This window comes from Dipteris shenzhenensis, chromosome 13, assembly GCF_047967505.1.
Source record: "Dipteris shenzhenensis isolate YYH24624 ecotype China chromosome 13, Dip_SZ_1.0, whole genome shotgun sequence".
In the NCBI taxonomy this organism is placed as follows: domain Eukaryota; kingdom Viridiplantae; phylum Streptophyta; class Polypodiopsida; order Gleicheniales; family Dipteridaceae; genus Dipteris; species Dipteris shenzhenensis.
Genome location: NC_141608.1, coordinates 51,715,763 through 51,743,218, shown reverse-complemented (window position 1 = coordinate 51,743,218; position 27,456 = coordinate 51,715,763). Strand labels below are relative to the sequence as shown.

The 27,456-nt window shown below is 41.5% G+C and overlaps 1 protein-coding gene across 1 annotated transcript in view; it reads left to right on the top strand.

Moving 5' to 3' along the window:
* Window positions 1–24,433, top strand: part of LOC147895553 (protein ESMERALDA 1-like) — a 43,428-nt gene extending 18,995 nt beyond the window's left edge. Inside the window, exons 3-10 of the mRNA XM_087383525.1 lie at window positions 5,857–5,924; window positions 6,101–6,189; window positions 6,301–6,498; window positions 6,736–6,943; window positions 7,089–7,256; window positions 23,324–23,491; window positions 23,794–23,984; window positions 24,102–24,433. Coding sequence (XP_087239651.1) covers window positions 5,857–5,924; window positions 6,101–6,189; window positions 6,301–6,498; window positions 6,736–6,943; window positions 7,089–7,256; window positions 23,324–23,491; window positions 23,794–23,984; window positions 24,102–24,306 — 1,295 coding nt within the window. The 3' untranslated portion in view covers window positions 24,307–24,433. The remainder of the gene's footprint in view (window positions 1–5,856; window positions 5,925–6,100; window positions 6,190–6,300; window positions 6,499–6,735; window positions 6,944–7,088; window positions 7,257–23,323; window positions 23,492–23,793; window positions 23,985–24,101) is intronic.
* The last annotated feature ends 3,023 nt before the right edge of the window (window positions 24,434–27,456 follow it).

The window sequence follows — 27,456 nt, the reverse complement described above, 5'->3', positions numbered from 1 at the left end:
TGGAAAGGTCTCAAACACTCGTGGGAGTGTGAAAACCAGCAAGACCACTAGGAAGGAGAGCTCCAGAGGCTGCCAAACAGTTTGGGAAAGCTGTCAATGGCTGAGGGAATGGATTCCCGGCCTGCTGTGATACCACAGTTGGGTGTTGGAAGCAATGGAAGTTCAAAATGGAAGCACAATGGAGAAAAACGAGATGTTGTAATAGATTGCTGCAAAACTGAAGTGTGGAGGCTCAAGGGAGAGCCAACATAACAAAACCCTAGGGCTAACTGTCCTAACTGGCCTACATGGTACATAAACTAACTGTACCAATAGTCCTAATTGACTATAACTAGGCCTACAAGGCTCATACCAAGGTATAAATGGCATCTATGGATAGCCCATGAGATAGCCTACAGGTGGGATTGCTCTTAGTGGTGGCTTTGATCCCAAATGAAGGAGAAATGGACATAAGGGAGCACGTGGTTGAAAATCAAAGATGAAATAAAGTGTACACTCGAGAATACTAAGAAAGTGATGATTTTGTAAGAAAGCGATAAGTCTCAACTAATATTAAATGCTAGAGGGACACATGACTTGTCACGCAGCCCTATATATTTTGTCGGTCCACAATCTAAAGTACTCTACTGCAGCTTAGTTGACATCTGACTTTTAAATCAGGCGCATCCATGTAGAGTTCAGGACCATGAAATCGGTCACACAAGTCTCGGTCCTTGTGACGAAAGTAACCTAGCATTTGACTCATAAATAGAATAATGATGATGACAGCCAATGTTGACATGATCCCAACATCCCTGTAATAACGCAAATGGTTATGGAGAGTAGGAAAGTACTAAAATAAGCATTGTTTGAAACTTTGAAACTTGATGAAACCTTAATCCTCAGAATTCTGAATACTAACTAGTAGATGTTACATCATGTATTGCTAGGATCGTACATGATTATTCAATCCTGAATCTTGATACTTGAATGATGAATCATTCAAAAGCGTGAGTCAAGAGTCAAGAGTCAAGATGAAGGCCAATAACCTTGGTTGTCCATGATCGATACAAAATGATGACTCACCAGCCCATAGTAGGTAGTGCAAGAGGCCAAGAGGGAAGAGGGGGATGAAGAGGAATGTGAGCAGCGCAGGAAAGAGGCTGGTATGGCAGGCTGAATGTTTTAGAGGGCAAGAGTGGGCAAGGATGAAGAGGATAGCAAGGTAGTATGGTGGAACGAACATTTTCAAAGTTTCAAATAGGCTGTAACACATTTCGATGTGCTTGAACAAGAGAGATCCTAGAGAGATGGGCATTCAAATCCATGTAGGTAGGATCCCCTCAGTGGATGACTCACAAAAATCATTCAGATTCACAACTTGCAAACCCTATAGATCGCCAACTGGCTTAGGGTTGAAGACTCACTTGTTTTTCGGATATTTGAGTGTGGGCTTGTCCGCGCGCGCATGCGCGTGTGTGTGTTCCTACTTTTTCCACTCTCTCTTTTTTTCACCGCTCTCTGCAGCAATCTTTCTTTGATTGTCCACAAACTCATTACATAGATTACAATGTATACTTGCCATATACTGAGATCTTCAGCTGATGTAATGTTGAGCTCCCCATTCAGGGGAAGCCTTTGTGTAATTTAAAGCATCAAAAATTTCACCCAAAAAAAAAAAGCGTGCGTGTGTCTCTTTGTTTTGTTTTTGGGTGTTGGGTTTTGTTTTGTTTTTTTGGTGATCAATTTTATAAAATCGAATAAGAGTATGGCTGCTTAGGTTGCATTCCTCTTATATACTTACATTGAATGTAATTTATGATTTACACAGTAATGTGTTTGTCCTAATTACAAAAGGCTTGAATTTTGCTTGTGTTTGCATTGGTGTTTAATTTGTTTTTTAATATGTATGTTTTTTTGGTGTTTTAGAAAAAGCTTTATGTTTTGACTTTTCGTGGCTAAATAACATCGATTCTAAAAAGAAAAGATACACAAAGGTAGTAAGTGTTGAAGATGTTTGCTCTTGGATAGATTTTATTTTGGATAATCTTTACATCACAATAGGTGATTCTTTGTTTCAACAAATTATAGGAATCCCTATGGGCACTAAGTGTGCTGTCTTTTAAGCAAACTTTTATCTTAACACTTATGAATTTGAGTTTATGCAACATCTTATTTCTATTACTACTTGCCCTATCATTTTACATAAGCTTAGCCAAGTTTAGGCTTTTTATAGATGATTTATTTGTACTGGATGTTCCTGACTTTCAAGACTTTATGCTCAAAGACGCTTTGTGATTTTGGAGAAGGAATCTATCCTCAACTGAACTACACTTCAAATAGCCCTGGAGCCAAATCGCCCTGCTACTAGGCCAAGAAATCAGCAAAGATGACCTGATCCGGAGGGTCTTGGCGCAAAAACGAAATTGCTTTTGAGCTTCTGGCAGCCCATAAACAGCCCACACATTGCCCTAGTAGTCGGAAATCAGCAAGGCGATGTGATAGAATACCCCTGGAGCACTCTCCCAGCTTGTGACTTGCCTCTCCTTGCTCTTCCGTGGTCTAGAGTCAAAGCAAAATTTGCCTTTTCTGCTTGCTTTCCAAGCCAACTAGCCAAACGTGGCTCTTGGAGCTATTTTTTAGCGAAAGGGATTTTTACCACTCTTCTGGATCACCCAAAAACTACCCCAAGGCACAATTAATACACCAACAGGTACACAATTTGCCAGAGATCACTAGGAATTAATCCCCTGAGCCCGATACACGTATCGAGACTACCAGAATTCCCGTGCTACCAAGGTACAAGTATTCACGCGTAAATTGAATTACGTTAGAATTCACATCCTCATGACACCCAGAGAGGAAGGAACTTGCATAATCTGCTTGATCCCTTGCATTTATCAAAATTTTTGAGAAAAAAGCAACATGAGACGCGACACAGGGTCCATTAGAACCCAATCCTCCTCGCAAATGTCAGGGAGATGATTTCATTACTAACTTGGGGATGTCCATATTTTGGAAGTTGAAGCCCAATAAATACATGAATAAGGGAATGCTCATAAGAGCGCATAACCGATCCTTGTTGCAATGTATACAATATTGTGAGTGCATGGAGTACAACCATATGAATAAAGGTGTCGTTGTGCTTCGATGCTCCCTCTAGCTTGGATTTCTTGCTCCCTCGCATCGAGAACATGCATAAAAAGAGAGGAACTGTGAGAATTTAGACTGAAAACAAGCAATTTTGAATATGAGCAATTAAAAATATTTTTATGATAATAGATCATATAATTACTATCAATAACCAAAAACCGACCAAGAAGCCAAGTGCAAAGAGTGACTTGCATCCTTTGTTCAGTCAAAGGATAAGTACCATAGGTGTTGGAATATTTGTCAATGTGTAATAGGTGCAAAGTGTTCTTCGTTCTTCTGTGTCATCATTAACCTACTAGAAAACGAAAGTGGTGTGAATCATATCCTTCATAGTTTCATAAGCTCTTGTGTCTCAATTCAGTGTGTAGCTTGAAAACTCTTTTGTCGAGTGCAAGTTTATTAGGAGCCATTAAAAAAAGATGCTTTAGCACAAATCGATCTTACCATTGATATATTCATGAACTGATGCAAGAGATGATCTTCCGAGGCATAGATACGATCGCAATATTGATAGAATGGATATTAATAGTTTACTAGCCTCGAATGCTGCTATTTGCCCCCTGATATCGATGTCCGCTCCTCCTTCACTTGACATGAACCTCCTGGTATAAACTCTTTGGCTTCCGACCACATGGCTGGAGTGTGGGTGATTGCCCACACAAAAAATGGTGCCTCCAAAATGCCCCCCGAGTGTTTCAATTGCGATGTGCTCATGAAAGACATCAAACCTGGTTCTAGTCGTGCCAACATTTCCTCTGTCATCCTCGGATGGTTCTCCGAAATTAGTCCAATGTGGACGTGCTCTTACCTCCCCTCATGCTTCCCCCTCCTCTCCTCACAATCAATGCCTTCCTTTTGTTGTTCCTAGCTCGACTCACATATTTATCTTTGTGCACTCGGAGAATATCTTCGGCAAGGTTGGCTGCTATCATACTTGCTACGCAACCTATCCCAGAAACGTTGTAGGTTTTCACATCGTCCCTCATCTTGTAGCGTTTAACCACATCACCTTGGGGTTGTTGAGCTTCGACGGCAGTTACTACGGAGGGGGTGGGGAGCAGGACGACGAGACGGGGAAACCCATGATGAAACTGTTAGTTACTTGGGCTGGGAGAGACTCGCTCTTACATCTCGGCACAACATTGCCTCTATGAGGTCGATGGCACCAAGAGAGACGTTTCTCCAAGGACCGCCTTTGAAGTGCAGCTTTTTGCATGAAATATACCTTGCATGGTCTCGTCTTAGGTTTCATAGTCGTCTTGCAGAACAACTTGTCCAATGCACCGAACATCACGTTCTTCATCTCTTCTCGAGCTCCATCCAAACAATGTTTGCCATTTTCTTGTATTGAACCTTGTAAGGGATACCGACATGTCCAAATATCATTCCTCTGCTCTAATCTACGGAGAGATTTACTCATGCTTGTTTTTGAACATGTCTATGAAGTATCTAGCTTTGTTTCTAGGTTGCCATTCCCTAGCAGTGATTTCTCAGCTCGAAATAGGACACGCTAATATGCAGAGCTCTCTGTTCTCTGCGTGTCTAGGGTAGTGGAAGCTTGAAACTGGGGCAATCAAAAGAAGCTTTTGTTTTTTAAAGTTTTACACTAAGAAAAGAGCTCGCCTCTGTGCTTTTAGTCGACCCCACTTAGTTCGCAGCATCCAAGTATGTTTATATAACACTTTGAAAAGCAATTTTTTGGGATAAAAGTTGAAATCAATGGAGACAATTTTTACGCTTTTTCAAGGTTGAGATTAATTCAAATCAATCTCGATCAAGGGTGAGATTAATTCAAATCAATCTCAATCAAGGGCTAATCAATCTCGATCAAGGGCTCATATTGATGACATGTGGCTGAAGGAGGTGGGAGTTTGGAGAACACCTAAACATGGATTTAGGTTGCTTGCCGTAATGAACAACATGTACTCCTCAAATGTAGAGCCTATTCACACATCAAAGAAGGCTATGGGGGCACCAAAGATCTAAAATATAGTTGGAGCTGCCGGCCAAAAAGCTAAGAAGCTACTTGAAAGAAATACTGAACACTGCAACAAAGTATTGGGTCTAGCACACAAGCTAGCCCAACAAGTACTCAATACATGATAAGTTTGTAATACAAAATTTCCCTCACTAGATGTGAGGGATCACTATTTGTTGATAGCGATTGCTAGTCCCATAGATCTTGAAGGGTCTCACTTTCGCATTTCTTTTTCTTATTTTTTTCCTTTGTTTCTTCCTTTTTGCTATTACAGTTTTTATTGTTTGGGTTGGCATTTCAAAGCTTTCTTATTGGGTTTACCCAAGAGATTCCAGAATCTTTCAAATCCAGTTGGTAGCTTATGCATGGATTCTGATAAGCGTAGCTTTGCTTACTTAGCCATTTTTTTAACATTTTATTTTTTATCATTTACTCATAATTTTGTTTAAAATCACTTACAAACCCCATTCTTTCCTTTGTTCTTTCGCTTGTTTTATGAAATTTTTAATTTGTAAGATTAGATATAATCTAGTCTTATGAAGGTTTATATATTGAAGCCATCTTCTATTTAGTCACCCCTCTTGTGAAAAGACTCTCTTTAAAAGAGAACACGTTTTACTGGCTTCTAACTGCATTCTGGCATCCTTAATGTGCTTTGTGGTCTAGGATGGCTTGCACTATTGCAAAATGTTTGATTTTCCAAGAGTCTAACTGAAAATTGGTTCAAAAAATTGTGTTTTTTCCAGGCTTACAGGAATCAAACGGATTTATTGTTATTGAAGCAAATGGTGGGTTGAACCAGCAGCGATCATCGGTATGTTTCTAGGTGTTGCATGATACTTCTGAGATTTATGAACAGGATGTTAATCCTGGCTTAAGAGGTCAGGCTTTTTTGGTTCATGGAGTGTCTTTTGCTACATTACATATTTATGGAATTTTGACTCTAACTTTTTTATCATGCGACCGTATCATGCATTGGAGCACTTGCAGATTTGCAATGCTGTTGCTGTTGCAGGCCTTCTTAATGCGACACTTGTCATTCCACAATTTCATTTGAATAGTGTGTGGCAAGATCCAAGGTGAGATTGTCGATTCTAAATGCAAGGAAGGCTTGGCATTATAATTACTTGCCAACAATATTTTTTAATGGTACGAGACACACCTTTTCTGGTTTTTCTGAACCCTACTAGCTCATTTGGACAAATTTATGACGAGGACCACTTCATTAATTCTCTTGCGGAAGATGTGAGAGTGGTGCGGCAACTACCGAAGTACATTATGGAGAGTGTTGGAAACAATTTAAGCCTCATCTTTAATTTTAAAGTAAAGGCATGGGCTCCTGCAAGCTATTATCTAGAGACCGTTCTCCCAAAGCTACTTGAGACTGGGTAAGCTTTCTGTTACCATAAGGTCATTGGGCATCAAATGATTGCTAGTGAAAGGTAAAGATGACGACTTGGCATCAAATGGTGTCTTTTCAAATGGTTTGGGGTGAGACACGGCATAGATGATGATTTGGCAGTATTACTTTGTCTTTATGCTGTCCTCTTTCTGATGGTTGTTTATGAGATGTTGACTTATATCTCCAGTGATTTGGCAGTGTTATTTTCTTCTTGTATGACCAGGGTAATTCGCATAAGTCCTTTTGCAAATCGGCTATCTTTTGACAAGATTCCTCCCAGGATTCAGCAGCTCAGATGCTTGGCAAATTTTCAATCACTAAGATTTGCCCAACCGATCGCAGCTGCTGGGAATAAGTTAGTTGAACGAATGAAGGAACATAGTGCCTATAGTGATGGGAAATATGTTGGTGTACATCTTCGATTTGAGGAGGTCTCTACATCTGTATTTACTTCACCTGGATTGTTTTCTTGTGACAGTCATTTCTTGTTGCTAGGTGTTGTGATGGTATTTATTTCATTTGTTGTTAGTGTCGATGTTTATGTTCATCAAGTGTATTGTGTGTAACAATCAACAGGATATGGTGGCGTTCTCATGCTGCATCTATGATGGAGGGGAGGATGAAAAACAAGAAATGGATGCAGCCAGGGAGAAGGGATGGAGGGGAAAATTTAATAGGAGTGGCCGTGTCATCAATCCAGGTGCTATTAGGATGGATGGCAAATGCCCCTTGACGCCTTTAGAGGTATGTGCTGGTGCATCCTCCTCCTTGGTTGCGGAATTCTCTCAACTGTGTGTGTATTATGTCAGCAACCTCTTGTACCCATGGGTTCTCTTTATCATCCCTACTGTTGCCTTCCTGTTAGGTATCCTTAGCTTTGCCTTTGAGAAGATCCTACTATTTTTGAAGGAATCGTTTATTGATTAAGTGATCAAGTACATCAATGAAGAAGAACATTCTGAGGATAACCATTGGGGGTAATTCTTTTGACTTAAATAATTAGATGTTACTAAATAGTCCATGCATTCTGCAGGCCATCCCCATAAAATTGTATGAACCTGAACATGTAGTTCATTCCAGTAATGTCAGAGGGATGGTACTATTGCTTATCTGGTTTTCTACGACAAAGTTTTTGCACGACATATTTCAAAGCCGCCATTGATTTCGAGAGGCTGTATGTATAGGCATCTTGTGTTTCCACAGTCAATCCTGTGCATGCAACTTACTAATGGTGATCTTTGAACAGATATGAATTTTTTAGAGTTCTACGACTTCGTGTGAATGGAGCTCATGGGAGGGCTAGTTGATAAGAAGAGATTGACAAACCCCTTGGTGGCTTTTAAATAACTTCGACTTTGTGTCAGGTTCTGTGAACAACGTTCACAGAGTCCAAGACCTATGCACTCAAATAACCCCTGGAATCATGGACCAAAAAATCTGGCTTTCAATGTGTGGTGAACGGAGAGGTGATTAGCGCATTGGGCTGCCCATTAGGTCTTGATCTCAGAAGGAAGCAGCCCTTCAAGTGGTTTTATGGCAAGATTACCAAGCCTTAGCTAAAGATGGGCCTGTTAAGTTGGACCCATCACAATCCATTGTCTAGGTTGCTTTTAGATTGCTGCTATGACAAGTAGTTCTGGAATTTTGTTTAAAGATTTTTGTTAGAAGGGCCTGATTGGCAAATAGGCCATATATATGATTTCCTGGGCGGCTGCCACAGCCCTGAGATGTGGGAGGCCTTCAGACGCAGAACCTGCAATTAAACGTATGGCCAAACTGGCCCCACGGGAATGCCCCGTGGATAACATTTGCAAGTGGGAGGACCGGGATTGAAGATTTACACTCTTCTCACTTGCGTTGGAGGAGGAATTTAAAATGGCAATTGCCAAACTAGATATGCAGGGTCACAACCCCTGTGAAGGGGATGAGGATTATGTACTTAAAGTTTTTCTAAGTTCCGGCCTGCTATTTGTAACCAATTCTTAGTTGTAGCGCTTGTGTTGTCCTATCAGCTATTCATCTTACCTAGAATCGCTTGTTTGTGAGAGAAATGATATCGTTGTCTTTACAGGCAGTTATACTTTTGGATAAAGAGATTGTGGACTACTATTAGCATTCTCCTTTTGTGCTAGCCTTTGTCACCTCTGAGTCTGCCTTTCAGTGCTGTCAGAAACTCAAAGTCTGACGCTATTGAGCTTCACGAGGAGACCTTTGTAGAACGAATGCTAGTGCATATTGCTGCATGGATATGTATGTGAGAGCATGTGCTTTTATTGGTGCTCTAACATCCATGGGACTAGTCACTTCTGGCTTTCTATATTAGAGAGAGGGCCTTGCTTGTGGGTGTGCCCGCCCAGTGAGTGAGGCTAGGGTAGAGAGTGAGGGCCTCTGTTGTGGGTGTGCCCGCCCCCGTGAGGATAGACTAGGGTAGGTACTGCGTGGTCCTCTTGGGCCCCATGCTGGTTCACATGCCCTTCCGTGGCTGCCCTTGTGTAGGCATACTTGCTACACATTGGGGAGGCCTAGAGGCTGGAGGGTGGCATGTCAGTTGGCCTTGAGGCGCAGTAGTTCAGCCCTTATGGAGGGCAGAGGTGGGTCGGCCCTTCCTCTTGTGCAGGCCGGCTGGAGGGCAAAGGGTGCAGCCCCTCTTAGAGGCTGAGGCAGCACCGTGTGGAGGGCTAGGGGCAGTCGGCCCTAGAGCCCTGGCTGTCAGCTGTCAGGCCCTTGCTTTGGGGCCTTGTGCAGCCTCATATATAGGGCTGTAGGGGTCGGCTTCTAGGGCTGAGGGTCGGCCCTCATGAGCTGGCTGGTCGGTGCCCCCTATGCTGGCCGACTTGGGGGGGGGGGACTGGGCTATATATGTGCCTCCCCTCATTTCCTATCTCTTGGAGCAGTATAGCCACTGCTGTCCAGTGCCTTGTGGAGCAGCATAGCCTGCCTTGTTGAGCAGTCCTAGGGCAGGAGTGTGAAGCAGTCCATCCACTCTTTGTGCCTCCATTTCTCGTGGTTGTCGACCTTTTTGTCTGAGCTCACAAGCAGCGGTTGGTTTCGAGGTTTTCCCCTAGTTGTAGCGGGGTTTTCTCCAGAGATCACTTGCAGTTCTCCTGTGTCTCTCTCTCCTTTCTCTCCTTCTCAGTGTGTGTGTGAGGAATGATCTCTCTCTCTCTCTCTCTCTCTCTCTCTTCCGTTCATTTCCGCTGCACTTCTCACATGGTATCAGAGCCACGGTTGCTTGGGAGTGTTGAGCCAACACACAGAGAGGAGGATTAGGGTGCGCTGTTCCGAGGTGTCTTTGAGGAGGAGCGTGTTTGAGGAGTTGACTGTTCCGGTGACCAGCAAAGGGGTGACTTCGAAGGGTGTTTTCAGATCAGAGAGGAGGTGATTCCAAGGGACGGAAAGCAAGGTGTGAAGGTACATTGGGCTGTCAACCCCTTCATCCTCTTCTTCCGCCTTCTCTTTCAACCCTCAGATCCCTTCCATCCCACCCACCTTCTCTTTCAGTATATCGTCCTCTTCACTCCGACATGGTGACTGTGTCCGAGATGGCAGAGAACAAGACTAGAATTCTAGCGTTGCCCACCTTCTTGGTTGACTAGCAGTTAGATGGGCTCAATTACGGCGTTTGGCGGGTGATGATGGAATGTATGCTACATGTGAGATTGTGGGAGCAGGCAACAAGAGTGAGCAAGAGCAAAATGTCGTATGCAATAGAAGAGATAAGGTGAGTACAAGTGAGACTTGGACAAAACCATACCAACCCACTAACTGTGGTTAGGAGAAAAAACCTCCTAGTGAGGGAAAAGTGCCCCTAACTCACTTATGGATTACATTGGCCATTGCCTAGAATATGCCAATAATTCTAACACCCCCCTACAGTGCAAATGTGATGTACAAGGAAGTGATCAATCACCAAAGGAGATAAGTTCAGGGCACTGCGAAATGCCTCAATCTTCTCACGTGGAATTGCTTTGGTGAAGATGTCTGCAACATTGTCATGTGTTGACACATAGATCATACTGATCTCCCTTGCATGCAACTTCTCTCTGACATAATGATAATGAACCTCAATGTGCTTTGTGCGAGCATGAAACATAGGATTCTTTGCCACTGCTATAGCACTTTGACTATCAGTGAGAATTGGAGAAGGACCCTCCAATAAGAGATGAAGATCAGCAAACAAACGATGCAGCCAAAGACATTCAACTGTCGTTGTGAAAGCTGCCTTGTACTCAGCTTCACATGAGGAAGTAGCCACAGTAGATTGTTTCTTGCTCAGCCAAGAAATGCAAGCTTTGCCAAAAAATAATCAATTACCACTAGTGGACTGCAGTCTCCAGTCCAATCTGAGTCACTGTAAGCATGCATCTGTAGTCACTCCCTTGGGAAACATCAAGCCATAAGACTTTGTGCCTTGCAAATAACGGAAGATGCGTTGTATAGCCTGCCAATGTATTGTCTTTGGGCTATGCATATACCTACTCACTTGAGATACTGCATATTGAATATCGGGGAGGATTACCAAAAAGCAAGCGACAAAAAGCGAGTGAGTCAAAAAAAGCGAGCGATAAAAAACAATAAAAGATTTATAAATCTCCCATTTTAGTAGCAAAAAATAATAACTTATTCAAAAGTGCATATGTTCCCTCAATGCCAGAAGGTTAAACATGCATATAACTTTGAAGCCATTAACACTAATTTCACATCATCCATGAGACAGTTTGTATGTTTAATTTCCAAGTCATTGTTTGTATTAAAGATAAACCCTACTGCAATCAAGTTCTCTCTTTCCATTAGAGTAATTGAGATCATCTTTCCAAGGACTCCTTGCATGGATTAGTCTAGATTCCATGCATATGTAAATGCTTAGCTTTTTTAACTCTATTCACTCTTGGAACAAAACCCATGTTTCTCTGTTACTGCAAAAATATCATTTCCTAATGATTTATTCTCACCTCCCACTAATCTTACCAATGCAGCAAATTGACCACAAATTCATTTTTTGGTGCATTAAATTTTACTAGATGGTGCACAAAGACATGATAATAATCTAAAGTACGCCTTGCCATTTGATTTGATATGTAACATGACCCTATTTGGACTTGTAAATCAAAAGATATAGGGATGTGAAAATGTCATCTTTTGGGCCAAAACAGGGAGCGCGTTAACGCACTCCCTGTTTTGGCCAAAAAGAGGACATTTTCACATCCCTATTTAACGCGCTCCCTGTTTTGGCCAAAAAGAGGACATTTTCACATCCCTATATTTTGGCAAGATGTCAACATTTGATTGTTTTGGCCCAAAAGATGAGTTTTTAACATCCTTGCATCTTTTGATTATCAAATATAAATGGCATAATGTTACATATCAAATCAAAATACAAGGCATGATTTAGATGAATATCATGCCTTTTACACCATCTAAAAAACTTGTGTGCATCAGAATATAATTTTATGACACATAACCACCTTTTTGAATACTTTGTACTTCAAGCAATTATTTTATAAAAACTTAGATTCTTTCTTTGCTTGCTTGATTTTCCAACCACTTGATTTTCCAACCACTTCAACTAATTGTCGCTCGCTTTTTGAGCTCGCTCGCTTTTTCTCGCTCGCTCTATTGACTCCCTCAATATCGGGCCGTGTATTCAGCCTTGGCTCCATGGGAGTGGCTATAGGCTTACAATCTTGCATGTTGAACCTATCCAAGAGCTTTTACACATACTTGGATTGAGACATAACAATGCCACACTTGTCTTGTATGAAGTGAATTCCCAAATAGAAATTTAACATGCCCAAATCAGTAATGTCAAATTCAGCTTTCAATTCAGCCTTGAAATCTGCAATTATTTCCTCATTTGACCCTCTGAGCAGCATGTCATCTACATAAAGAATGATGACCAAAATATCCCCCCCATCCTTCTTGATGTAGAGGGTGCTTTTCTCGGGACTATTGTGCAACCCCTTACTTGTCAGGAAGGCATCAATCTTGGCGTACCATGCACGTGGGGCTTGTTTCAGCCCATATAAAGCTTTATTCAGCTTGCAAACTTTAAGTGCATTGCCCAAAAGTTCAAAACTAGGAGGTTGTTTGACATAAACCTCTTCGTGCAAGTCCCCATTAAGGAAAGCTGTTTTTATGTCCAACTGATGGACAAAAAAATTTTGCAGCCATGGCAATAATTGACCTGATGGTGGTCATCCGGGATGTAGGAGCAAAAGTCTCCTCATAATGTATGCCCTTTTTCTGAGCATAGCCTTGGCAACCAGCCGTGCCTTATACCTTTCAATGGACCCATCTGGCTTCCTTTCACTTTGAAAACCCATTTGTTACCAATGGCATGTTTCCCTGGTGGCAAATCCACAACATCCCAAGTTTGATTTTTCTCAATGCACTGCAATTCACTGTGCATGGCATTCATCCAATGCACATTATCCTTGGCTTCTTCAAATGTGTGAGGTTCTTCTTCATCAAGAAGAGTACGTGCATAAGGTGACTCAACAGAAAAAGCTCCTCTTGCATGCCTTACTGCACTACGAGTCCTGCCAGGCAAGGGTGCCTCAAGTCTACTCTCCCTGAGAGTCTGTAGCAACCAATCCAGAAATGTTTTGGCTGCATGTATCTCTTGAATCTCTTGCCTGACAACATCATCCACAGCCTGTGGAGGAACAAAATCAGCATGTGGCTGAATCGGGGCATGTGGGCTAGGAGGAGATTGCTGAAAATTCTGATTTTCAGCATGAGCCTCAGCTGGGGAACCAAAAGCTATAGGAAGCATCCCCTCAAAAACATCATCTAAAGAAGCTGGAATAGTAAATTTAGCATGTGTATGAGCTGAATTCTTTGAAAAAATAACATCCTTACTCACAAAAATCTTGCGAGTGGCAGGATTGTAGAGACGATAGCCTTTGCTTTGTGCACTACATCCAACAAAGATACACTTTAGTGCCTTATCTGACAACTTATGTCGAAACTCCACATTGCACGTGGGCATATGAAACACAACCAAAAACTCTAAAGTGATCCAGTGAAGGCTTTCTCCCATGCCAAGCCTCATAGGGAGTGATTGTCTTCAAAGCCTTGGTAGGAGCCCAATTCAAAACATAATCGGCACACATGAGGCCTTCTAGCCAAAATCTGTGAGGCAACTTCTTGCTAGTAAGCATGCATCTATCCATTTCCATGAGAGTGATTTTTTCGCTTAGCTTTCCCATTTTGCTCAGGGGTAAGCCTCACTGTAAGCTGATGTGTGATGCTTTTCTCCTTCAAAAATGCCTCAAATTCATGAGACATATACTCCCCCCTCTGTGAGTGCGAAGTATCTGCACCTTGAGTCCTGTCTCATTTTCAACCACGGCCACAAAGTGTTTGAAATGCATAAACACATCTGATTTTTTCTTCAAGCCATAGACCAAAGTAGAATTTGTGTAGTCATCTATAAATATAACATAATACAGATAACCACCAAAAGCAGGTGTCCTCATGGGACCACGTACATCACTGTGTATGAGCTGTAATTTGCGAGTAGCTCGTACGGCACCATCCTTTTCAAAGGAAAATCTATACCAAGGATGCATCCCTCACATGCATGAGGAGGACGTGACTCCAAAGGAGGCAATGCATCAACCATAGCATGCTTCTAAAGTGTCATCAAGCTGCCATAGCTCATGAGCCCATATTTGGCATGCCATAACTCTGCATTCTGCATGGCAGCAGTGGGAGTGCTCACTGCAAGTGCAAGATCAGATCTTTTCTCATATATATCAAGCTGAAAAAGACCCCGATACAAAGTGCCAGACAACATCAAAGCATAATCATTCTCTTTGTCTCGGACTGCATACTTAGCATCATCAAATATGACCTGAAATCCTCCTCGATTGAGAGAGGACACTGAAAGTAAATATACCTGGTACATAAAGAACATAAAAAATTATGAAATCTGTGCCATCCGTGGAGGTAAATTTGATGTCACCCACTCCACACACTGAATAAGAAGAATTGTTTGCACATGTCACCTTCTTTTTAGCAGGTGGTGCATGCAGAGATGCAAAGAGACTCTTTCTAGAAGTGATGTGCTTGGAAGCACCACTATCAAAATACCAAGTGTTTAGTGTCTCATTGACACTGAAAGAGCATGCATCCTTTGAAGGGTCATAGCTGCAAGTCAAGAAAGCATACGAGTCATCCTCAAGAGTGGCTATTGTATCTAGACCGGCCACTGGAGAATCTGAAATGCAAGACAAAAAGGCATAATCCTCTTCCACAAAGTTGGCTGTAACATCCCCTCCTTCATGTGCATTAGGAGTTGATGCATCTGAGACAGCCAAACCCGAATTCTTTTTCTTCTCCTTAGCTATTCTCTTCTTGCATTCACCAATGTAGTGACCCGGCTTCTTGCAGTAGTGACAAATGCCCTTCCTCTTTGGCTTCTCTGCATCACCTTTAGCCTTATGAGAGGGCTGTCCAGAATTAGCTTTATGCTATTGTGTGGGCTGATTTCCATGTTGCTTTTGCTGCCCTTTCCCTTTGGGCCTGAACTTTGAAAGCATGGCATGCTCACCAGCCCGTGTGGTTCCATCCATATGGGGTCTCTTCTCTCTCCTTGGATTGAGCTCGTTCACATTCATGGTCCTCTACCAAGATAATTGCTTGCTCTTTAGAAAATCTGGCTATGTCCTCCCCCAAATGCATAAAAGGGTCTTCGGACTTCCCAAGATAGATGACTAACTGTTGTGTATGTAGATTGGTGATTGCGGGGGTGCCAAACCGACATTCTCCTCTTTTGTTGCTATTTCCAACCATATATATGACTTATGTGGGTCTTCTTTTATAACCTTGGCTGTTTTTTCAAATGCTATGTTGTAGCATATTATTCCACCAAATCCTCTCCCTCTCATGTAAGTTTTTTCAGCTATGTTGATGTAGAATACTATTCCACCAAATCCTCTCCCTCCTATGTGTGTTTTTTCAAATGCTATGTTGATGTAGCGTACTGTTCCACCAAATCCTCTCCCTCCTATGTGTGTTTTAGTGTCCTATATTGAAGTTTCAAGAACCCTTTAATTTTTGGAGATTCATTCCCCTCATGTTCCCTTTATTCCAAAACTATGAGTGTATTTGTCTCCAATATTTCATCTTCCAAAACCCTTGTCGGAAGTCCAGCCTCCCACATTTCTTACTTTGATCCTGAGGGTCTTATTTATGCTCCCCCTTCCCTGTTTTTTTCTGTAATGACAGCTTTCCCATCCTTCATGTGTGCGTTTTTACCTTCTTTCTTTGCATTTCTAAGTATGTATAGTTCTTTGAGTTTTTGGGAATATTGACTCCATGTCAAATCATCATTGACTCATATCGGATGCCCTTTGAGATGATGCTTAAGGTTAGCACCTCGAGACAGGACTGGTTGTCATGGAACTGGACTAGGATTTGCATCCTTTTCCCACTCTAAAAGCCTCCTGTCATTTAGTGGCTGAGATGTGCATTGCTTTTTGGAATACGTCGGTAAGAACCTTTTCTATATCCTCCCTATCTGGAGATTAAGTGCCTTCTCCTGTTGTTCCTTCTGCTCTCTCAGAGTGGAATTGTTTCATCCAATTTACTTTTCACAATATCATTTAATAGTGCTAATGATGTCTTGTGTTTGCTGCATTTGTGCGTCTTGTTTTTGTTCCTCTTCCCCTCACCCTTTCTGCACTTGTTTTTCCTTCTCCATTTGCTGTTCCATGTCGATAACTTTAGCGTACCTTTTTTTATTATGCTGTCCATTTTCTGTTCAATGCTGATTATTGTAAGATACCCCTTTTCTACCTTGCTGTCTATATTCTGTGCCATTGCATTCATGTTTATCCTTTAACTGCTCGACCCTCTTGTACTAGCATATTGTTTTCGTTTTGCATCTTGACAATTGCCTCGTACATTTGTCTGTTAGAGGTCTTGTAAAAGTTGGAGTATGGAGTCATAATATTCAAAGTCTTTTTTGGGTGACATTTCATACTAGCGCTGTTTTTTTTTAATAGGGCGATCAATTTTCCAATTCAAGAGTTTAGGGTGTATTTGCTGCCCTATATCAGGGATATTCACCAGGTAAGGGATCAGAATTTTGGCTTGCATTTGGAGTTTTGTTTTCATCTCCTTTGCTCGCATTTGTAGGCCTCATGCCTTGGGGAATCTCCTCTCAGCATTCAGTGGGGGCACTTGTGCTTTGTTTGAGCCAAGCATTGGCTTGTTTGGGCTAGATTTGATTCTCTTTTGAACTATCCAAACAATTCAGTTTCAAGATTGGCTAGACCAATTATTTTCTGTGGAGCTTTATGTTCAAGAATCATTTGGTTGCAAAGACTCTATTGGGTTATGTTACAGTGAAGATGCTCGACCAAGAGATACAATTATTGCTCCTTGGTACACCTCAACATAAGGTAATCTTGGGGGGTAGCATGCTCAAGGGAGGCCAGTTGTACCTGTTGCCGCTACACAGAGTCAGAGGAGATGTGACACCAAAGGTGCCTAGGCTTTGTCATCATTGCCTTGTCTATTAAGAGGTTTCTCATACCTCGTATCCATTCCTCTAGGATTTCCAAGAAAGCTTGGGATACCTTGGAGAATATGTAACAGATAAGGAATGAGGCCAGGGTCTCTTTCTTCAAAAGAGAACTTGATAATGTTAAGATGTTGAAGGGCGTCTCAATGCAGATCATTTTGACTAAGATCCAAGATTTTAGAGAACAACTATTGAATATTGATGAAGTCATAGTACATACTTTGAGATAGTCAACTTACATCTATGACTATGAAATCGTTGCCAGAGACGTATTTGAGTTTTCATACTTCTTTGAATTTGTCCATGAGAAGAAGTACAGTTCCACTCATGATACACTCCTCAACTAATCTCAAATTTTCTCGTCGATTCACGGGTACTATTCACAGGCGCTGGCATCTGATTTTCCTCCCAGCCTCTCTCATGGATTGCATGCACACAAAGATACGTAATTCCTTTTTCCTTCATGCCTATCCACAAGCCCACAATTCCCTAGATGGTTCCCTCCTGCCACATGTCATCATTTTAGACCTTTAGCTTGGTACACCATTTACCCCTCTCTTGGGACACAATTAAAACATTTGCCCCTTGGCATTCTCACACATTTAGGTGCACCTAGGCCTGAGCACTCAGAACCACCTAGTCGATGTCAATACACCCTCACCTAGGACCTTGGCAATTACTTCCCTTGACCATTTAATTTACGCACATGAAATATTACAGAAGTCGGTCATCTAAGAGAAAATGCCCACCGATCTTTCCGAGGTCATGCTATCTCGGCTAGAGCATAACAGTCCTTCCCTCTTCAAGCATCAGCATCCTTGATGTTAAAATCTGGGAACACTTTCTATAATTGGTATACGGATTCCCAGGTAGCTTCTGATAGAGGTAGACCATGCCATGCAACCAACACCGTGGGTATCTTCCGATTGCACACTTGCATTGTTCCTCGGTCCAGGATTCTTGTTGGTTTGCGTCTTGCATTATCCTCTATCTCCTGAAACAAAACAACACCTTTGATTAGTGAGTCACGTGTATGCAAAAATTTCTTTAAACAAGAAACATGAAACACTGGGTGTACCTTACAACCCTGTGGCAATTCTAATTTATAGGCTACCTTGCCTATTCTTTTTAGAATTAACCATGGCCCACAATATCGAGGTGAGAACTTAGCACACTCTCCTGCAGTCAAAGACTTAGAGTGCGAAGGAACTCTGAGAAAAAACTTTTTCTCCTTCCTTAAATTCTCTAATGGATCGGTTTTCATCCGCATACACCTTAGCTCTATCCATAGCTTGGCGGATGTTTGCTCTCGCAAGTGCTAGCATCTCCCGCATCTGAACCACAAAGTTTGCGGCACTAGGCACTTTCTGAGGTGTTCCAACTATAGTTGGATTCGTTGGCCTATAACCATAGTTCAGCTCAAACGGACTGAACCCTGTAGAAGAATGTTTTCTATCATTGTAGGCAAACTCTAACAATGGCAACCACTTGTCCCATGTATGTTGCCTCAATGACACATATGCTCTAAGCATATCCTCTAAAATTTGGTTGATTCTTTCTGTTTGACCATCCGTTTCTGGATGATCCCCACTACTCATTCCCAACTTAGTCCTTAGTGTCACAAATACCGCAGTCCAAAAATGACCAGTAAATTTGACATCTCTGTCTGACACTATGGATTTGGGTAATCCATGCAGACGAAATATATGTCTAATAAACAAATCCGCCACTTGGGAGGCACTAACAGACTCTCTGGTTGGAATGAAGTGAGCCATCTTGGTAAGATGATCAACCACCACAAGGATAGAATCATATCCGCCTTGTGTCGTAGGCAGCCCTATAATAAAGTCCATGGAAATGCTCTCCTACTTACCTAGTGGTATCTCCAAGGGTTGTAAAAGTCTGGGTGGCTTCACCCGCTCTGCTTTACTTACTTGACACGAAAAACACCGTGTCACATATGCATGAATATGCTTTTTCATCTTTGGCCAAAAGAAATCTCGCTTCACGAGATCATATGTCTTCTCGACTCCTGGATGTCCCGCACATGGGCTATCATGGCATTGTTGAATGACTCAATGCCTGAGATCATTCTGATTAGGTACTACTACCTTGCCATTTCTTTTCAGCGTACCATCCCTTATGGCATATCTTGCATAAGTTTGGCCTTTTCTGGATGCCAGTCATCCTTTTACCCGGGTTTTAACACATGAGCCTTAGGCCATAGGCTCTGGACAAACTCGTCCACCTTTTGAGTTTCTCTAATCTCGGCCATTAGAGCACTCTCTAATACCGTGAAACTCATGTTATGCATAATGCATGACAACGCATCAACAACCTTATTATCTTTCCCTCTTCGGTACCGAATCGTCAAGTTAAACTCCTGCATGAGTTCTGCCCACCTAGCTTTGCGGCCTCTCAAGTCAGGTTGTTTACAAAAATGTTTCAAAGTATCATGATCAACATCCACATAAAACTCTGATCCATACAAATAATGTCTCCATGTTTTCAAAGCATGGACAACAGCATACAACTCTAATTCATGAGTTGGCCAATTTCGTTGAGAGGGAGAAAGCTTCTTGCTTTCAAAGGCTACTGGCCTTCCCTCTTGGAGGAGAACTGCTCCTACCGCAATGCCACTTGCATCGGTTTCAAGGAACAACGGTTTCTGGGGATCAACTATTTTTAACACCGGTCCTGTGACCACAGCTTGTTTTATGGTGTTAAAACTTTTCTGTTGATTCTGTCTCCATATAAAAGGTATTTTATCTGAGGTCAGATCAGTCAATGGCGATACTATTTCGGAATATCCTTTGATATGCCTTCGATAAAATTAGACAAATCCCAAGAATGATCGCAAAAAGCGGTCAAACTCTGAGGGATTGGCCAAGTCAGTATCGCAGCCACTTTCTTTGGATCCATTTCTACCCCCTCTGGAGTAATTACGAATCCTAAATATTCAAGTCTAATCATACACAGTATAGTTCTTTTTATTTACATAAAGACTGGCTTTCCTCAAAGTACTGAACACTATTCTTAAGTATTTGTGATGCTTAGTAATACTTTTACTGAATACCAGAATATCGTCAATAAAATGAACTACAAACTTTCCGATATACGGACGTAGTAAATCGTTCATAAGCATGACGAATGTAGCTGGAGCATTGGTAAGTCCAAAGGGCATTACCAAAAACTCATAATGTTTAAACCTGCTTCTAAAAGCGGTTTTATGCACATCCTCGGCTCTAATACAGGTCTGATGGTAGCCACACTTAAGATCTATCTTATTGAAAATTATGGCCCCATGTAATGCATCTAGCAAATCATCGATCTGAGCCATCGGATACCTGTGCTTAATAGTGATATTATTCAATGCTCTGTAATCTACACAGAGACGAAAAGTATCATCTTTCTTCTTTTTTAATATCACTGGCGAAGCAAAAGGTGAAAAACTGGGAAGAATTTGCCCCAGCTTTAGGTATTCTTCCAGTTGTCTTCGCACCTCAGCTTCTTCGCACCTCAGCTTAATCTATAGGGAGGTCTATTTACAGGTTCTGCCCCCGGGATAAGCTCAATTTTATGTTGAACATTCTGCTTTGGAGGTAACCCATATGGTAACTCATCCCTAAAACAACCAGAGAACTTCTCCGATATCTCCTTAGCCAACTCGGCCATTTTACCCAGCTTGGGTAGCCTCAGTGCTAGCCGATGCATCATCAATCGAGTCTACCGATGCTATACACAGACACATAAACTCTTTCGGAGTCTTCCGAATTTCCATGGCTGAAATCAATGGTCCTCAAGGTAAATCCTTTTCACCTCGCAAAACATATTCTACCCCGTTCATCTTGAACTGGTAAATATGCTTTTTCCAATCAATGGCTGGATTTTTTCAAAAATGCCAAGCCATGCCTAGGGCTATATCTGCGTGAGCAAGCCTGGTCAATTCAAAGTCCAGCTTCTCACCATAGTCCTATATTCGAAGTTCCAACTGGGTAACCCTCTGGTCCCATACTTCAGTTGAACTTCCGTCCGCCATCCTGACCGTATAAGCATAGTCAGACGGACTAGTTTTCAACTTGAGCCTCTTAATAAGCTTCAAGTTAATTACATTGTGCGTTGACGCTGAGTCAAACAACACAATCACATCATGATTGGCTACTTGTCCTTTTATTTTAATCAACTCGGGCTCATCGAAAACCGTATACCCCGTTGCTGCGGGCTTTGAAAGGATGTTATCGGGTGCACCGCTTACTAACTTAGTAACAGACACACTTAATAACACAGATACTAACCTCTGAGAAGGTCCCACCAATTGCATCTGCATATGTTCCGCATTGGGACTCTCCTGCATTTCCACGTCGCATTCAGATATTATCATATTGGCCGTGCGACGGTCTTTGTTTAGTGGACAATCTTTTCACTTATGTCGCTGAAGGCAGCCGAAGCACAATCCTTCTTTTCTAGCTTTTTCTTTTTGCTCAGGGGTCAACGAGGACTTTGACCAAGCCCGGGTTGCCATTGGAGTTACTTTTCTTTTCACCCCAACGGTGGTACTTGTCTTTGGTGGTCCCTCAACCGGCTTCACCTGCTTGGTTTGGCCACTTGGTTGTGAGACACTTGTCTTTGAAGTCCATTTCCTCTGAAATCACCCTTTTCTCGGGTACTCATGCTGAGTCCCTGCCTGCATAAACCCACTAGGTCTGCCTTTGGCATCCTCATAGTTCAGGGCTACTGCAATAGATTCATCTAATATAGTCACATATTTAGCCCAAACTTCCATTTTAATCTTGTCGTTCAGTCCATAGATATAGTCTTTCAACTGAACCGACATAGGGAGAGGGTCTATTATTTTCATAACACATTCCCTGAACTTGTCAGTGTACTCTGCCACCGACAAATTCCTCTGGCAAAGGTTTCTGTAAGCATCCCAAGCTCGGGACTCTTCGTTAGGTGGAAGAAAGTGTTTCTTAAATTCAGCCTTAAACCCTTCCCAGGTGGTAGGGGCAACCTGATCTTTCTGTTGCTTTATCCACCATCTATCCGCCGCCTCAATAAACAGGTGAGTGGTCTCGCGGATTTTCTTTAGATCAGATCTGATTTCACAAATGGCGAAGGCTTCTTACCACTTGTGTAACCAAACCTCGATCACATCAGAACTGCGTTCGGTCATCCGACCAGCGTACTTTTTCGGTCTATAATTAGCAATATTAGGTACGTTGACCTTCGCACGTTTCGACGAGTGTATACTGGGCTCTGGCTCTGTTGGAGCTTTGCCCTTTTCATTTCTAGATGGTCTAGCCGACAAGGCTTGCACCATCTCTCTAATTTCATTTTGACCAGCGTTCACTTGAAGCTGCTGGTTCATGATCTGTTGTAAGGCATCTTCTAATACAGAAATCCTACCCACCAGAGTAGGTGTTGTGTGATGGGACACTTGTTGCGTAGATCGTGCTCTAGATTCACAAGGATTTACCTTGGAATCTTGTCCCTTTGCGTCCATTCTTTGAAAAGGGAAAATAGAAATTTATTATTATTATTTTTTTCACTTCTTTCCACGGCAGTGTGGGCCGTAATGGGATTGGAGCCGACCTTGAAAAGTAATGTGTGTGAGGGGATAACCACAGCTACATAACACCAATCCGCCTACAAGGAATTTCTGGTCTTGCCTCATAGATCTTCTAAAGAAGGATGCTTTCTAGTGGCCCAATAAGACAATGCCAGCTTGAAAAATGTGAAATTTGCTTTGACACATGCCCCAATGTTTCCAGTTTTTTCAAGACCTTTACTGTGGAGGTAAGCAAAGCATTAGGGAGTAATTTTGTGGCAGGAGCATGGTGTGAGAGTGAGAGTAAGAAAGCTTCATTACCATGTATATGGCTAGGAAACGTTGGCTTGTTACATGCCTTGAAGGATAGGCTTCACCGCTTGTATGGAAAATCAAGGGCAAGACTGACCACAAGAGTCTCATATACTTTGTCAAGCAGCCCAACTTGTTGGGCAAGCAGAAAGTATGGTTGCCATCAGTGCATTCCTATTCCTTTGACAATGCATAGAAGCAAGGCAAAGCGAATTCGGTTGTAGATGCCTTCTTTAGTGTCATAATGCATTCAGGAGTAATGCAGAATTTGATGACAAAGACCCTACCTTTTCAGATTTGAAATTTATGTTATGTGAGGATCATCTTAGAGTTTAAGCTACATCACGGACTATTTGGAGCGCAATTCGCTTGGTTTCAGGCTCATTTGTTGATGAAGTTTCTCCATCTATCTGACAGGTGGGCATGGTTTTAAGAGGCATGGGATTTCAAAGTAACACTCCCATTTATTTAGCAGCAGGCAAGATTTACAAAGCGGATAAAAATATGGTTCCTCTTCTCCAGATGTTCCCATTTCTTCAGACAAAAGAAACCCTACTCTCATCAGACGAACTTGAACCGTTTAAGGTTGGTTTTGCAGTTATCGATGACAACTTCATGAATCATGCTTGGAATCATCATAATTACATCGGTATTTGCATAGGCAATGTTGTAGCATGTGCTTTGTGTTCATTATGAGAATCATCTCAGTAGATTCACGCATTCTAATGCCAGTGTTAGCTAATTGTGTTTATGTGATAGGTATAGTGTTTGCATTTATAGCAGACTAACTAAGGAAGGGTTTTTTCATGATTTCTCCGATTGTCACAAGGGCATAAATGGCCAAGGGAATTCCTGCACTCTTATAGCCTTATATTTTTGTGCTGCAGAAATTTTCCTCTCGGATGGCAGCATTGGATTATACTGTATGTCTTCATAGCGAAGTATTTGTAACAACTCAAGGGGGTAATTTCCCTCATTTCTTGATTGGACACAGACGGTACTTAAATGCTGGGCACTCAAAGACAATCAAGCCTGACAAGCGAAAGCTGGCTGTACTATTGGACATGCCTGATATCAGGTCTGTGTACTATTTGCTGAGTTGGAATCTGTTATGTGATGAATATATGGGCTCTTTTTCCCGCCTCTTTTCTTAAATGTATGGTCTTGAACCTGTTTTATTTAAATTTTGATATAGATGGGAGACCTTCACAAAACAAATGCAGGCCATGCGGCGCCATAGTGATTCTAAGGGACACGAGCTGCGAAAGGCGAGTGCTTCTATTTACACGTATCCTGCACCAGACTGTATGTGTCCTGACGACCATCAACAGTTCAATATACTACAGGAGTCCATGGCTGCCACCATGAATAGCTCTGCTGAAATTTTGGTAGGATTATAGCTTTTTGTCAAAATTGGTAGGTAAATGGTGTCTGTGCACCAGCCTTTCTGTAATTTATCTCAATTGATTCATGATTTTTTGTTCTGTCTGTACATGTTAATCAAATTGGTTATACTTTCATTCTTTATTGCTTGAGACTTCAAATTTCATTTTGTGGTGTAAGTTCTGGAAACGTCTATGCTCAATATTTGCAAGCAGCTGCTTGTGAGTGAAATAAATTCTATTATCATGTAGGGGATATCAAGGGTATTTATTATTCGTTGTTGCAAGTTGTTATCAAAATTTAATCTTTGGCTTTAAATCTGGAAGCTTTCGTCAATAATATTTGCAAGCTGTTCAACTAGATTGAATTATCTTACGTGGGTGAAGGAGCCCCAACAGCTAAAAATTCTCAAGACTTGAGAACAAAAATCTAAATTTGTACGATTGGATATATTCTAATCTTACAAAGGTATATAATATTTGCAAGCAGCTGCTTGGAAGCGAGTGAAATAAATTCTATTGTCATTCACTAGACATCAAGGGTATCTATCATTTTGTTTTGCAAATTGTGGTATATGTTGTAGAGCACTGAATCCAAGATGGGGCTGATAAGTAACTTGGCTTGACTTCGCTTCCAGCTTGTGTTTTAGTGAGAGCAATGGTGCTTCACTGAGATTGCAGTAAATCATTGCCTATGTTTCCAAATTATTTCGAAATCTATTATTGGGTGCTCGCGAGATTACTGGTTTCCTACTTTCGCTTGTTTACTTTCCTTATGATCTCTATTGTTGCTCTCTCTCTCTCTCTCTCTCTCTCTCCTGCGCGCACGCGTGCTCCCAGAGTTCTATGTGTTGAGTTGAAATACTAGCTTAAAATATCTTTACTAAATTATCTGGAGTTACTTTTGGTGGCCTTACTGCCTTGCAAAGCAGTGCTCTACTAAGAGTTTTGCAAAATAGTGTACTCCCAATTGATTTTTGGACACCCCATGCCTTAACTACTTTCTATTCTAGTTTTGCTGTTGCGTGAGTACTCTCTCTCTCTCTCTCTCTCTCTCTCTCTCAACTCATCAGCATTATCCTCTATCAATATATTGCAACACTTCATAAAAGCTAAAAATTTTGAAATAATGAAGACAGTGCTTTCGAGCATATCATGTGCTCTCTTTTTTTTCACTCACACCCCCACACATGCACATATGCATGTGCACAGAGTTTGCACATCGCTTTGCATTTGCAAGTGGTTGCATTATAGCACTCACTGTCCAATGGTTCTACACATGGGCTTCCATCGTAGGTGTTGTAATCATCCATTCATCGTCACAATCATTTGCATTTAGCAAAGGTGTCGATGAGTACTTGTTCTCACTTGCTGTAACCCTTTCTAGTCGGGTATATGTACTCAATGTTTTTTACCTTTATATGAATATTTTCTTCCTCCTTTGGAGACCTTATTTATGGAAATGTTTCCTTTAAGAATGTTCTACTGAATTTGAGGTTTCTTTTTGTTCTTTTTTATGGGAATAGAAAAGAAATATAGATATATGTAACATAACTTTTTTTAGGTCACACACTCGGGTCCTTTATAGGCTTTCTAACTAAATGATTATGGTTGGTTATTATCAAGTCATATTTTAGTTCGTATGTATCTTAGGTTGCAACATTTAAGCTATCAAGCTATGTACTTGCGCTTACCTTTAGTGCTTTGATGGAATATTGTTGCATCCTTTGTTGAATTGCATCTTCTCTATTCATCTATCATTGCATTTTAATGCGCCTTTTTTGTCACTTCTTCCATGGCTCAAGAGCTCTTTGATAGTTAATTTACTCAAGGTGTAAAGGTCAATGTATTTGTCAGCCTTGCCTTGTAAGGCAACGCTCTTTCTTTTTGTCCATTTGTTCACAGTTTATCACATCATCCTCGTCGCCTCATTTTTCCTTGGGAATGTACTCCAAATCTTGAGCCTTGGGTGCTGTTGGAGAGTTATAGTCTGAGTTGGTTGTTGTGGATAGCTAGCTATTTCTTCTCATTAGCTTCTCTTTTGGTCCATTCGTCATTCGTTCACAGTTTATTCCATCATCCTTGTCGTCTCATTTTTGCTTGTGAATGCACTTTAATCTTTTTCTCCCACATCACTTTGTCTATTTCTTTTGACCTCAAGATTGTTTGAAGTGTGGATAGCACTTGCTTGAAGCTTTAGCTTCCATCGAGGCCTCCATTGTATCTCTCTCCTTCCAAGTGTACTCTCTTCTTCCCTTCAAAGTTAAATCCTTCTTAACTCGACATCTCACCATGATCAACCAAAAGTTGTGATGTGTGGTGACATTGTTTTCATAAAGAAAATAGGAGGCCAAGAAGGTTTTACTTGGGGACATTAGTCACGCTAGTCGATCGAGTTGCACTTTGGCAACTCCTCCAGAGCCTCTTGTCAGCATGACACATGATAATACATCCTCTTTTAGGCCCACTTCTTTATAGGCTGTTACACTTGAAGAAAGAGTTAGATGAAATGTAGTATTTTTTTTTCTTGCAATCTCTCTTTTAATGTTTCAGCGACTCTTTGCACACAATAAATTTAATAATGCACTTCTCGTTGCAAAGTGGCACCCTTTATAATTATTAGGTTAGAGGCTCTCCGCACCAGATGCTTGAGACAAGTGTGGATTCGGCGTAGTCTCGGGTGGATGGAGTGGCACAAAGTGGAGGCATATAAAGAACATTTCGGTGAATTGTTCTGTTGGAGCTAGGTTCCTCAGATTAGGTGATGCATTGTGTGCTTGGCCTTGATATCGTAATAGAGTGGACTTGGAACCACAATGAGGCAAACATGAAGGTGGTGGAGGAAGATAACGTGGTGTAAGTCATCATTGGAAGGATCATAACATTCCTTGAGCAAAGATTGTGTGCACCTCAAAAGCTTCACATTCTGTTGATCTTATGATGGACATTGAAAGCCTACCATGGTGTCTTGTATGATTAAGTAGCAAGCGAATGGTCACTTCCTTTACTTGTTAGCGACATGCATTTGGCATGTTTAGGAATGTGTGTAAGTGCGAGCTTGTGAAGGCAACAAAAGCGTAGTTTTTTTGCTACATTTTCTTAATGCTCTACAAGGAAGAATTTATTGTTGAGACTTTGTGCAAGTATAAAGCCTCACTTGTCCAAAGC